The sequence below is a fragment of the Oryx dammah genome, unplaced genomic scaffold, assembly GCF_014754425.2.
Source record: "Oryx dammah isolate SB20612 unplaced genomic scaffold, SCBI_Odam_1.1 HiC_scaffold_29, whole genome shotgun sequence".
NCBI lineage: Eukaryota > Metazoa > Chordata > Mammalia > Artiodactyla > Bovidae > Oryx > Oryx dammah.
Genome location: NW_024070213.1, coordinates 54781287 through 54795230, shown reverse-complemented (window position 1 = coordinate 54795230; position 13944 = coordinate 54781287). Strand labels below are relative to the sequence as shown.

General features: G+C 36.2%; 1 protein-coding gene across 7 annotated transcripts in view; it reads right to left on the bottom strand.

Annotated features, from left to right (window-relative positions):
* Positions 1-13944, bottom strand: part of ANKS1B (ankyrin repeat and sterile alpha motif domain containing 1B) — a 1164007-nt gene that overhangs the window by 707447 nt on the left and 442616 nt on the right. For all 7 annotated transcript variants that reach the window (XM_040234922.1, XM_040234916.1, XM_040234918.1 and 4 more), the window contains exon 11: positions 1466-1602. In XM_040234922.1, coding sequence (XP_040090856.1) covers positions 1466-1602 — 137 coding nt within the window. The remainder of the gene's footprint in view (positions 1-1465; positions 1603-13944) is intronic.

Here is a 13944-nt window from a genome sequence, read left to right as displayed (position 1 = left end):
AGAAAACCAATGATAATAAATGTGACATTTAGCAACTAAATCTACGCTTTGTGGGGCTTATTTCCTGAAACAAATGAACTAGGTCAAATTTCCCTGAAAACGAAGAGGAATTATTGAAGACATTTTCCTGCTCCACATACCAGGACATTGTGTGAAATATTACCTATGCCTAAATGAACCTGTAAGTTTTATCCTCATAAAGAGGTAGCAAATTATATATCCTAATGAGGAGTTTTCTACCCTCTGAACAGGATTGTAGGAGACAATTATTACACCAAGGAAAGTACAAGAAACTTCAAATCAGTTGTACAACTTAGCCCCTTTGGAGTGCCAATATCCTTACCCATAACACTAAAATATACATTCCCTTGGAACTGATAAAGGTTAAACAAAATAATTTGTAGGAAAGTATTCTATAAGCTGTAGCATATATGCAAAGCTTAAATGTCATTTTACTGATGAGGATGATACATATAATGAAAAAATCCAAAATAAGTTGTGTTAAAGAAGGTAAGATGTTAAACAAATTATTGTTCATTTAGGACAAAACAATCTTAAAAGACATATTTGTTCTGCAAATTGGCTCATAATATTTGTTCATACTATATATCTAAGTAGATAGTGAATGGCATTGATTGGATCCAAAGTTCCTCTCTCTTGAATTTTATGAGGCCCATTCAGAATGAGCCAGGTTGAGAACACCACCAATTCCATGTTCTGAGTCCATCTGTTGGCAAAAATATAATGCAAACAGCTTTATAAGTGCTATTTTCAATGAAATATCACAGAACAGCTTGTCCCAATGATATTTCTAAAGCTTGCCTGCAAACCGCCTACTGGGAAATCCAACTGAAAGAAAAGGGGTAAGAGAAAGACACCCATACAGAAAAGTGACAGAAATGGAAAAAAAGAACAAAGGGTAAAGAGACTAGCTAGAGGAAATTGAACACTGGAGAAAAATAAGGAGCAATGAGAGGTGCGATATCAAATACAGACAAAATTAGTTTGAAGCCATAAAGGATAAAGATTTGGAAAAAACATGTATATAGAAACAACTGGGGTTGGAGGATAAAGAACTTATCACAATCAATGTGGCATGTCCAAAGAAATGAAGACAAAAGGAAAAGGAAACACCAGAAAACATGTAACATCTCAATAGTTTGAGCATAATTATTAAAATGTTGAGAAAAATGATGTGAAATAGCCATTTTTCTAAGCTTGTTTTTTCATATACAAATTCAATTTTTCATAATATACAAATTCAATTTTCCCAAAGCTAACAGATTTCAGTGTATATCATCGTCTCCAAGGGAAGGAAGCATTCTCTTCCAAGTCCATTCTTTTAACCTGGAAGTCCATTTACTCATTATAAAATAGTCCCGGTATTGCAATACAGATGGTGTGCATGCGCTGATTCAAAACCAAAATATATTAAACTGCACATGATGTCATGATGAGCACTTACCTGGGGTCGAATGACTTTTACAATATTTTTGAGGGCAGTGTCAGGAGATGGAGGTGAGCAGTCAGGTGTTGGGCCTGTGGAGCTGTTTCTATGGTTACTAGTTCCCGGAGCAGTAATTGCTACCTCAGAGGCATTATCTGGGAATAAAAATAGAACGACCATGAACCTAATCACTCAGTTTACCTTCTAAGACTTAAAATTAATTTAATGAACATGAATTGATATTTCAACTTAAAACTGGTATTAATTACAAGATCATAATGTGAAATACACTCGGCAGTTTATTTGAAAGATAATTTGTTTACTGAATATTTTATTTTCTTTTAGAATGGTAAATATCCCCCTGTAATATTGTTCCAAGGAGGAAGAGGATTATTACTTCATTTATAATGATAGATCATCCAGCATAAATGTTTAGATTGCCATTATCCAGATGACTAAAACATCACCTTAACTTAAAAAAAATTGCTCTTTTTGTATGACTGGTCTAAGTTTTCTCTATAATATTCATGCCTTCCCAAAGCACTTTCTCCAGAAATCCCTCAAATTGAAAAAAAAAAAGCACCTCAGTAAATTAACCTGGATAAAAAACTGACATTTGTGCAAAATAGTTTTATAATGTAGATAAAAACAAAATTATCACTCTCAGATACATGTATCTTCCTAGATGGTCAAAGCTAAGTGAATGAAACTCAAAAATCCAAAGTAATCTTCCTTTATCTTCAGTATTGTGGGAGCAGAAAGAAGAAACTGATGACTTGAAAATCAGCAATATGTATAACATTTTCCTCTTAAATTTATATCAAAACAAAATAACATCAAAGATGCAGTTTTAGAATGCTTAAAATACTGGGGCAAGGATGGAGAAGGTTCTGTAAATAACTTCTGCTAGCACATAGAAGTTATATTATTTTAACGACACTTTGGCAAATCCTCTAGAGCTTTTTATGGAAACTGTTGCAAGCTCAAATCTTCAAAACATTTACTTCCTTGTTATATTTTTAATTAGTCCTCAATAATTTTCTGTACTCGACAGCTGAATTGGTCCAAAACTAAGACTGAATTCTTTAGAGACCAGCAAGTTTCTCTATTCCATGGCCATTGTCAACAATCCCAGGTGAAAAGCAATAACTTATGAAGGCACTTCTTGCTCACAGAAGGCAAGAGGAAGAAACTACCCATTACTTTAAAATATAATTTATTTTCACTGGGGAATCCAGACATAGGCTCATGAAATAAAAAATGCAAGTGTGACACACCAAATTAAATAGATAATTCATAAAATGTCTTAGATGTGTCCAGAGCTCACTCTTGATTTAGTATAATACATAAGGTGGGGTTTGAATGGGCATCTCAAGAATAAACCAGGTTCTGAAAGACAGTAGTTTGTGGGGAAAGTCTTCTGAATAGGCTAAGGTAGTATGAGTGAACACTGAAATGGAGACAAAACACTGGTTAGCAAGAATGACAAGATGCATCCATTCTCTCTAATTCGTCCCCTCCTTTCATTCATTCAATCGTACATCTAAATCATTTATTTGGGAGCAATTATGTATTTGGTATTATGTTTTATGGATAAATTGAAAAGAATCTCTGGTCAGGGATTAAGGTGAACAGGTGGAACACAGACTCTGAGGGCTGTGAAGCTATTCTGCACTACACAGTAACTGCGGCTATATGTCTCTATACGTTTGTCCAAACCCACAGAACGTACAGCTCCAAGAGTGAACCCTAACGTGGACTATGGACTTTGTGTGATAATGATGCGGCAGTGTCAAGATTCACTGGCTGGAAATAAACGTGCCACTCTGGGGGGGGGGGGGGTACTGATAGTGTGGGAAGCTGCGCCTGGGTGGCAGCAGGGAGCACAAAAGGAATCTCTATACTTTCCACTTGATCTTTCTGTAAACTTTAACCTGCTCTAAAAAATAAAGTCTAGTAAATTTTTAAAAAAATCTCTGCCCTTGAGAGGTATACAATCAAATGTGCCATGAGACATCCAAACAATTTATAATGCAATATAACTTGAGAGTTGATAACAGGTAAATGAAGCATGATGAAAAAGCAGGGGGAGAAGAAATTCAACTGTGGCTGGGAAGGAAGATGGTTGTGAAAAGCTGCAGTTTTCAGGTAAGAAAGGTAGGACTAGAACATAAAACATAAGGGCTTGGAGAGTGAAAGAGCATACATGAAGCTAATATTTTATGTTAGGAAGACGTCGGAGCTAAGTTTAGATAACTAAAAGCAGGTTTTATTATTTTGTTTATGCTTAATTCTGTATGCAATGGGAAATACTGAAGATATTTAAGCAGAGACCAGCCTAGTAATAACAATAATTGCTAATGGTTATTGAGCATTTATTATTTGCAGGGAGCATGTTAAATATTTTTACTTACTGAATCTCATTGAATGCTCCAAATAATTCTTTGAAATAGCTTCTATTACTACCTTTCCCATTTTACAGAAAAGACAGTCACAAAGTAAAATTTCCAGTAAATGGACGACAAGAAATGCTAGATGGATGGCACATTGCCTTTCTGCCTTTCCTAGGGTTAGCATGCCCTAGGTGTGCACGTATGAACGGAGGAGGCACAGCCTGAAGACTATTGCCGTAGTCAAGTTATGGGCAGTCTCTGCTTCTAAATAGAGTCAATCAACTCTACAAAAACAAAGTAGAACGTGAAAACAGTAAGACAGAGATAATAAAACCAGAAAATAGCAACCATAAATCTTGGAGTACACTCGTGTGTACTATAGGTATAATACCTGGAGGCAGGGAGATGAGTTAACAACAGTGACTCAGGATAAATCAGAGTATTAGCATTTGAGTTGGTGATAAGGTTGGATTCTGGATATATTTTGAAGATAGACTAATAGAATTTCTTGATATGTTGGATATAGGGGAGGAGAGAAATAGGGAAGGCAAGCATGACTAAGGTTTTTGGCCTGAGGAATTGAAAAAGATGGACTTTTGAGCAGCAGAAATAGGAAAGACTATTGGAAAAGCACACATTCCCTACTATATCACTTCAAATCTTGCCTCTATCCAATTTTCTCTCTTCTCTCCTTTTGGATTTCAGTGAAATAATGTTAGACTTATTATTTATTATAATTTATTATCTCTTTTGTACCCTCATTGTTTTCTCTCTGTATTGCATTCTGGATAGTTTTACATATATATACAAACATTCATTTTCCAGCTTACTGGTTCTTCCTTCAGCTATGTCTAGTCTGCTATCAAACCATTTACTTATTTTCAGTTATGCTTTTCAGTTCTAAAATTTCTATTTGGTTCTTTTTCAAATACGCTACATTATCATTTAGCATTTTCAATACCCCAACATTTGCTTACTCTTATTTATTCGAATTGGAAGTTGTTTTGCTTTTTAATCTGTCTGATAATGCCAATGCTTGAAGTCTTCATGAATCTGTTTTTATGCCTCTATTTCTCATTCATAGTATTCTGTTCTGTCTGTCACATCTTCAATTCTGTGCTACTTTTTACTTTTTATTAGAATGAATTAAACATTAATTATGACTCTATCTTTCAGTAAATATTAATTCAAAAAAGAATCCAAACTCATAGTCTAATACCAGATGCTGGGGTTTGTGGAAAACCTATCTGTTCAATATTAGATAATTTATTTAATTGCTCTGGATTTTAGTCTTTCTTCAAAACATGAGGGTAATTAATAACTATATTCTGGGGCTTATGTGTGAGAGAATTCAAATGAAAAATAACTAGCACATAATCAGATACATAGTATGCAATTAATAAATTTGAGTTTCCTTTTTCCCTATTACACCAAATATCAGAATTGAACTAAAATATGGAGGAGGAAAGAAAATCTAGAGAGAAAAGCAAGGATATAAATAGTAGTACGTTGTAGATAAAATATCTAGAGTAATGATTCTGAGTACTGGGGTACAATTTGAGACCAGTATCTTTCAGCTACTAACACAAATTGGTAGGGACAGAATTTAATTCCAGAAATAAGAGATGATCCCTTGAGGAATGATTCACTGCAAGGTCTGGCCCTGTTAAGTGCTTTTGCCTCAGAGCCAGAAAAAACTGTTGGGTAGTCCATGCAGACTGTAAAGCCAAAGCTTCTTGAATGTTTCTTGTAAGAAATTTAATACATAGTACAAGACAGTGAAGAATCAAGTACTAAATTATTTTTAAAAGACTCTAAGTGTGTCCATCTTCTGAATCCATGATCTGTACCATTACACTGACAATTTGATTTTATACTACCTTGCATTGTTCATTATCTCTTCCAGACTAGGTTATATTTTCACAATGACTTACATTTCCCTTATTCTCTCCACAGCTCTTAGCTCAATGCAATCTTCTAAGAATACTAAGTGAAGTAAAATGAATAAAATAAAACTTGTGTGTCAGGGGAAACCATCATAAATGCCCTTAATTATATGGAGAAAGGTGATCTGGTTTTTATAATTTCATGGTCCTTTTGGAGAAATCCAAATGAAAAGTATATTCTAGAACATACATAAGAATCTTAGGAAAGTGATTTATTCTTAAAATATCCTTTATTATATTATTTATAAAAATCCACCAATCATCCAGTGGACTTTTCAAAATGACAGCTTAAATCCACGATGGTTTTACATGGTCAACACGCATTTCACACCTGCAGCTACAAAACATTTCTGATGAAAAGGAAAGGAGGTGTGTAAAAATTGCTTAGAGAAAATTACTGAATATATTTGCAATTTCAGATTGAAATGAGACACCTTCTAGTCACATTACTTTCTATGCATTAGATTATGCATTATGACTGTCAGTTTCTTCTATAGTAAAAAGCACAAGGAAAAACTTCCTAGTTTACAGAGGCTTTTACAAGAAAAGTATTCTACGAATACAAGTAATTCATATGTAATGTTATAGTGTACAATTTTAATGTCATTCACTAGCATGTACTGAACAGCTAAAGTATACCAGGCTACTAGACCGGGCTAGTTGCTATGTAGCTGGCAAATAGGACTGATATTATTTTGGCTGGGGATTCAGGAAAGGTCTCATGGAAGAGGTGATGATTAAGGAGTTCTCTGACAGATTAGTAAAATTTAGAAAGAAATGAGTGTGAAAAACATTTCCAGAGTTGGAAGTAGGAGGAGTAAAAGGTATTGATAAAAAGATGGGAAAGAGGAACATTTAGAAAGAGTCAGTTTGAATAGAATAGAATATTCATGGAGGTAATGCTAAGAAATGGAGGAGATACGTACAACAAATTTGGGCTCCAGAATCAAACAAATCTAATCTGAAATCCTGCCACAGTCAACCTCAGTTTCATCATCTGAAAAAGTGCCTTTCTCATGGTTTTTTTGCAAGGATAAATAAAATATGTGTGTGTGTATGTGTGTATTTTTGCCTGGCACATAGTAAATGTTCAATTAAAGTAATTATTGCTATTACTATCATATACATGCCTGATAATAATAAATATAAGTAGATAGGTGGCTTGAGGTATCATTGTGGAAAGTCTTGAATTACCAAGTAATTAAGTAACTAAGCAATTATCAAGTAAGCATTTAATAATTATTAGTGTAACAATTCATGAAATATAATTTTCAATTATTGGCTTTAAGTCAGAAATTTGCAAAGCTTTTCTGTAAAGGTCCAGATTGTAAATGTTTTAAGCTCTGCAGGCTAGGTCATCTCTTTTGCAACTATTCAGCTCTGCCATTACAGCACAAAGGCAGCCATAGACAATATGTAAGCAAATGGGTGTGGCTGCATTACAAGAAAACTTTATTAACAAAAACAGGAATGGTCCAGATTTAGTTTTTAGTATTGATCAAGCATTTTACCAGATAAAATATGTGGTTGTTGTTGTTATTTAGTCACTAAGTTATGTCCAACTCTTTGCAGAGGAACTGCTGACCATGGTGGGCAGATTTTAAGATCATCCTGTCTGATCCCTGCCTTATGGTATTCATGTTTTTGTTACATTCTCACCCCTAGACTATAAATTGAACTTGTTGACCAGCTTCTAACAAATAAATATAGACCAACTGACCCTTGAACAATGCTGAGGTTAGGGATGCTGACGGCTATTAGGAAATGGCACCCCACTCCAGTGTTCTTGCCTGGAGAATCCCAGGGACGGCGGAGCCTGGTGGGCTGATGTCTATGGGGTCGCACAGAGTCGGACACGACTGAAGTGACTTAGCAGCAGCAGCAGCAGTGTAGTGCAATGTAGTGTAAAATCCTAGTATAACTTTCCAATTGGCCCTCATGGTCAGCAGTTCCTCTGTATCTGAGGTTCTGCTTCTGTAGATTCAATCAACTACCGATGGTGTAGTCATGTAGTACTTATTTATTGAAAAGAACCTGAGTATAAATGGACCCATGCAGTTCAAACCCATGTTGTTCAAGGGTCAACTGTAATGAGATGTCGCTTCAGGATTAGGTTAGGAGAACGGCTTCAGGATTAGGTTAGAAAGAGAATGGCTTCTGCCATCTCATACTCTCTCAACTCTTTTGCACTGAGAAAAGCAAGTAGCTGTACTGTGAACAGCCTTTGGGGAGGCCCACAAGGCACTGTGAGGGACTAAAGCCCTCAGTTTAACAGGCTACTGGGAACTGAAACTTGTCAAAAACTGCATGAGTCAACTTGAAAGTGAATCCTTCACACCCGGTCAAGCCTTGAAATGACTGTAGTTCTGACCAAGAGCTTGACTGTGACCTCAGAGAGACCCTGCTCCAGAGCCACCCAGCTAAGACCCTCCTGGGTTCCTGGTCCACAAAACTGTACATGTGTGCATGCTCAGTCCTGTCTGACTCTTTGAAACCCCACAGACTGCAGCCCGCCAGGCTCCTCTGTCCATGGGACTTTTCAGGCAAGAATACTGGTGTGGGTTGCCATTTCCTCCTCCAGGGGCTCTTCCTGATCCAGGGAGCAAACGCATCTCCTGTGTCTCCTGCATTGCACGTGGATTCTTTACCACTGAACCACCAGGCAAGCCCACAAAAACTGTGAGGTAATAAATATTTGTTGTTTTCAGCCACATGTTTTGGGATAAAATGCTATATAGCAACAGATAACTATGTTAGGTGTTTGGTTTACATTTATAACAAGGTCAACATGTTAAATGTTTGGGCTACAATAGTAAACAGACTCTCAACCTCATTTTGAAGTTGCTGCCTATTTAATGGAAAATACAGAAGGAAAAATGTAGAATTAAAAATCTGTGTCATTCATGCTCCTGTGGGAGCACAGAAGAGTGAGCCACTAACTGAATAAGGGGACCAGGGTGGGAAGTAAAGTTATGGGTAAGGAGAGGAAGAAAAGAAGAAATATTTCATCATAGCCTTAAAGAATGAGTGCCATCAAACATTTAAGGAGGGAGAAGCATTTTAAACAAATAAACAAAAAACACAATATGCAATGGGGCAGAAGTAAGAAGGAACATTATGACTTTGGGGAACTATAAAAAGCTAGCCTGAATGGAACACAGGATGTGTGTGGAAAAATGAATGGAGATGATGTTGGCAAAGTAAGGTATTAAGATGAAAGATGGCAAGGCATATGAAAAGATGAGAAAACAAAACTGACTTTGTGAAAGATTGAATTTTTCTATTAAAAAAAATCAGCAACATTGCATTTCTAAAATTGTTTTCTTTGAAGCTATGGTCAAACACCACTTCCATCTATAAAAGGAACAGACTACAAAGCTACAGTCACTTTAAAAATCTTATCATAGAAGAGGCCACATTTGTGTGCTAAATGCATGCTGATGTTGATTGACCAGCAACTTCAAGCTAACATTTGGTGTTTGAACAACTATAATCTGTAAAGATCTTTGGTCTTGTATACATCAGAGAAGCTCTTCTAAGAACCCAACAGCTCCAAGGTTTCAAGGACATCAAAGAGTCCACAGTCTCAATTCAACCATGAAAAGTAGCCCCATGAATAGACTGTGGTAGGACAATATTCTCTGTCTGCTCACCCCTTCATTCTTGTTCCCATTTCTCAACCATGGCAGGGAGAGCATGTTTAGCATAAGTACAATAATTATATAATCAGAACTATGCTGTAATTTGTGAGGACATTAGTAGAAGGAAGTATTATTTGTCCTACAGATTCCCTACTCTGAAGAACTCAAGAGTTTAGGAGGAGTTGGGGCTGCTGCTGCTAAGTCGCTTCAGTTGTGTCCGACTCTGTGCGACCCCATAGACGGCAGCCCACCAGGATCCCCCCGTCCCTGGGATTCTCCAGGCAAGAACACTGGAGTGGGTTGCCATTTCCTTCTCCAATGCATGAAAGTGAAGAGTGAAAGTGAAGAGTTGGGGCAGTTGCTAACAGAATTTCACCAGCCTCCAGGATGGTACTAAGAATGACAATTCCTTGACTTTTACCACCAGGATGAAATAGATCTCTGGGGTTGATGCACGGTAAGCGAAATGAGAGGCAGAGGGAGGCCAGAGAAGATGATTCCCCTCCCAAAGCTGACTTTTATGGACTGAATTGTAAGCAAATGAAGAGGGTTAAAAAAATTAAAGAAATAAAATATTTTATCTCATGTTGGACAATTCATGGATTCTTTAGTTTTGTGAATATATTTGTGCTTCAATTCTCACACAGATTTTTATTTTCCAGGATCTATTGGCTTTGAGCACCATTTTGGGTTTTAACCTTTCCTTTTGGTCTTGATGACAAATACTTTTTTTTCTGATTTTGCTCTCAGTGGTGGCTTGTATTCACCTCCTGTATCCTTCTGCTCACTTAAAACTGGTGTTTACACCAAGCTGACCACACCACACCCTAGCAATGTCCTGTCAGCCCAGAACCCCTCCTAAGCAGGCACTGAATCCTCATTAAGAGAAGTTTAAAAATGAACTTGCTAAAACCCCACATGAAGGCATCATGGTAGCTGGAGGTGAAAATGAGATTTATTCTTTCATTATCACAGGGCTAAATTCCAGGATTCTTTCACATTCATGTGAAATGTGAATGACTCTGCTAAATGTAAAATGTAAAAATGACTCTGCTATGGTCTGCACTGACTCATATCTATCATTTATTGAAATTCAGTTTACTCTCTTTTATGCCTCAAAGCCAAAGCACATGTTTCCCATTTCTTGCTTTCCACCCCAAAGCTGCCATTACCTTGGGACCTTCAGATTTCTTGTAGATGCTTAAGCAATCATCTAAGCCTAATAATGTTCTGATTTCTACTCATGTGATTTCCTTTTTTTTTTTTTTGATGTGGACCATTTTAAAGTCTTTATTAATCCATTTCAATATTACTTCTATTTTATGTTTTGTTTTGGCTTTGATCGTGAGGCATATGTGATCTTAGCTCCCCTACCAGAGACTGAACTCATGCTCATGCACTGGAAAGCAGCCTTAACCACCGGACTGCCACGGAAATCCCATTCTCATGTGAACTTTGATTTAACTCCTTTCTTATTCTTGTATCTGAGGCTAAACTAGGCACCTCATTTGAACAGCAGTGCTTCATTTGGGTATCGAAATCTCAAAGAACCCATTCCATAGACAGATAGCCCATCATTTTCACTCTCCCATTTCCCTCACTCAAACTAAACCTATTGTTAAACCCCATTGCTATAAACTAATCCTTTTATCTATCTGATTTTATTCAATCTATCAACTCCTTTCTATCTTCACTTTTTACATATTCAGCTTAGACATAATGATTCATCATTTAATAACTCTCTTACCAATAACTACATCCATTCCTCTTGTCGTTTTACCACACACTCCAAGCAAAACTCTAATCCCATCTGCAGTTAACACTTGAATATACCTTTCATATCTGAGAAATTTATTCCCCTAGCTATTTGAAGGGTTGCTGGTAGACAGTCTTCACCTGTCAGCACTCTTTGGGAACTGTGTCAGCTGAAGAAACTTGCTTGTCCCAAGGTCACACCCCCTTCCAGGAGCAACCTGCTTCTGATGTCTGGTTAACAGAGAGCTATAAAGGCTGTGCCTAGTTACCAACTTGGGATGATTTTGAAGGACTAGTATTGCAGTTCCCTGGGGAGTCCATAGAGGCCTATGTTAAGAATTCATTGCAGCCTGACCTCTCCTTCTGCCCTATTTTGCTTCCTTTCCACAGTCATCGCTTCTGAGAGCACTCTTAATTTAGTTATATGCCAAACTCCATCTCAAAGTCTACTTCCTGGTGAATTCGACCTAGATTGAACTCAGCCTAATTGTTCTCAGTGGTCTCTTTCACAGTTTTTTTCAACAATCAGGTACTGATCACTGCTAAATACTGTATCAAACAATTTAATGTGTTCTTAAAATTCACATTATTGTGTCATTTCTTCCTTACTGAAGAATCTATTCAGATGACAGGCTGCTTTCTTAAACATATTCTTTTACCTAAATTTCTCAGATTCAGTAAATTGCTCATATGACTCCATAAAATCAGTGAAGTTTTTACTACACATTATTGAAAATTTTTGTTTGAAACTTGAGGACATTTTTTTCTTATTAACAAAATAGTGCTTAAATACTAGATACAAAGACATAATCTACTTATGAGTGCCAAAGTATATAATGATTAGAACTTTAAAAGCCCAAAGTGTCTTGCTTTTTAAAAAATAAAAAAAATTAGGTGACAAAATCTCAGAGCTTCTGATGTATCTGTTATTAATTACATATACATCTAAGGGGCCTCTTTCACAAGCAACCAAAAGTCCTGTAGTTATCCATGCTTAACACCTATTTTCCAATTTGCAGAGTTATGATGAGAAATATTTCAAACACTGCTTGGCATCTCTGAACTGACCCATCAGTGTGTAGCATACACAGGTTAGTAACTAGTAGACATACAAAAACATAACACACACACACACACACACAACCTTTAGAGTGTTTACTCTTTGGTGTACTACTCATGGGAAAGAAATATACTGTTACTCTTATAAATACACTTAAGATATCAAGATATAATATAGGTTTTTCTATAATCTGAAATCCTTTCTTTCCCTCAAAATAAAACTACCACTATAGCAAAGTAGAGACAAACAATATAGGAATGGGCTAGCATGAAGTCCTTCTGCTTTCACTGTTTCCACAAGCCATTGTTAAGTTATATGTGCTGTGCTCAGTCGCTCAGTTGTACTCAATCATGTCCAACTTTTTCTGACTCCATGGACTGTAGCTCACCAGGCTCCTCTGTCCATGAGATATGGTGGCCCCATAGTAAATGTCCTTAGAATTGATAGTACAAAACCTTTTACATGGAATGAGAGTGCAATATGATAAATTTTAATCCCATTAATTCAACAGATTGCACAAACTAACCACCACAGTGAATTATAATCTGACTTTAAAGTAAATATTTCATAAATTGAAATGAATTTATTTACTCTTAAAGAAATTTCTCCCTTCTTTCTTTATGAATCTTTCCAAGAATGCATAAATCAATATTTCCTGTAATTTTTCCAAAATAGATATTTGAAAACTGTATTTCTGGTCTTTTACTCAGCCAGCTCCTCAATGCCTCAGCATGATAGAAAGGGTTCATTATAATTTCTACTCAACCACTTCTTTCATCTTTTCCCACAGCCCCTTATTTATTCTCTACTCTAGAAGAAGACTCTAGTTCTCAGAATGCATCTAATTTCCTCTGACATATAGGTCCTTTCCCCCTTAGTATGACAATTCACTAATTGTCCTACCAGGCCCAGCTCCAGTACCACCTTCTTAGTAAAGTCTTCTCTGGCTGTCAGTGAGTAACTCTCTAACAGTTCCTGCTTCATTTCCTCATACGTCTAAAATTAAGCTCATTACATTATAATTATTCATGACAAGGGTCCCCATAAAGACTATGATCTCCTTGAACACAAGGATGTTTCTTACTTTCTTTATATCCCTCAAACTAAGTACTGTGTATTAGATGAATGAACAGGCACAAGATACTATATCAACTGATTAGATACTTCAAAATAGTAAAGGAATAAAATAATTCTCGTCCCAGATTTTGAGGAAAAAGAATTTCAAAAGCATTTTAGGATTTTGTTTAAAAAGATTTCTAGATGCTAACAAGTCACTGTGAGTAGTAACTGTGCTGTCATCATCCTGCTCCTCTACAACCAACTTTCCTATAACATTTATTAAAGTTTCTGTATTCACTATGGTTACCATAAGATATATCTTTGATTTTAACCAAGTAAAATTGTGCATAAAAAGAAAATCCTAGAAGGCAACACACCAAATGTCAATAACACTCATCTCCAGCTGGTAAGACTATGGTTTTTTATTTTACTTCTCCTTATTTTTGGCCACACTGTGGATCTTATTTCCCTGACCAGGGGTCAAATCCATATCCCCTGTAGTAGAAGGACAGAGTCTTAATCATTGGACTACCAGAAATGTCCCATAATTGTTTTAGTTTTATTTTCTAAAATTTTTTCTACTTCTCAAATATTCTTCTATGAGTATATGTTACTTTTATGTTTGTTTCAGACATTGGATATT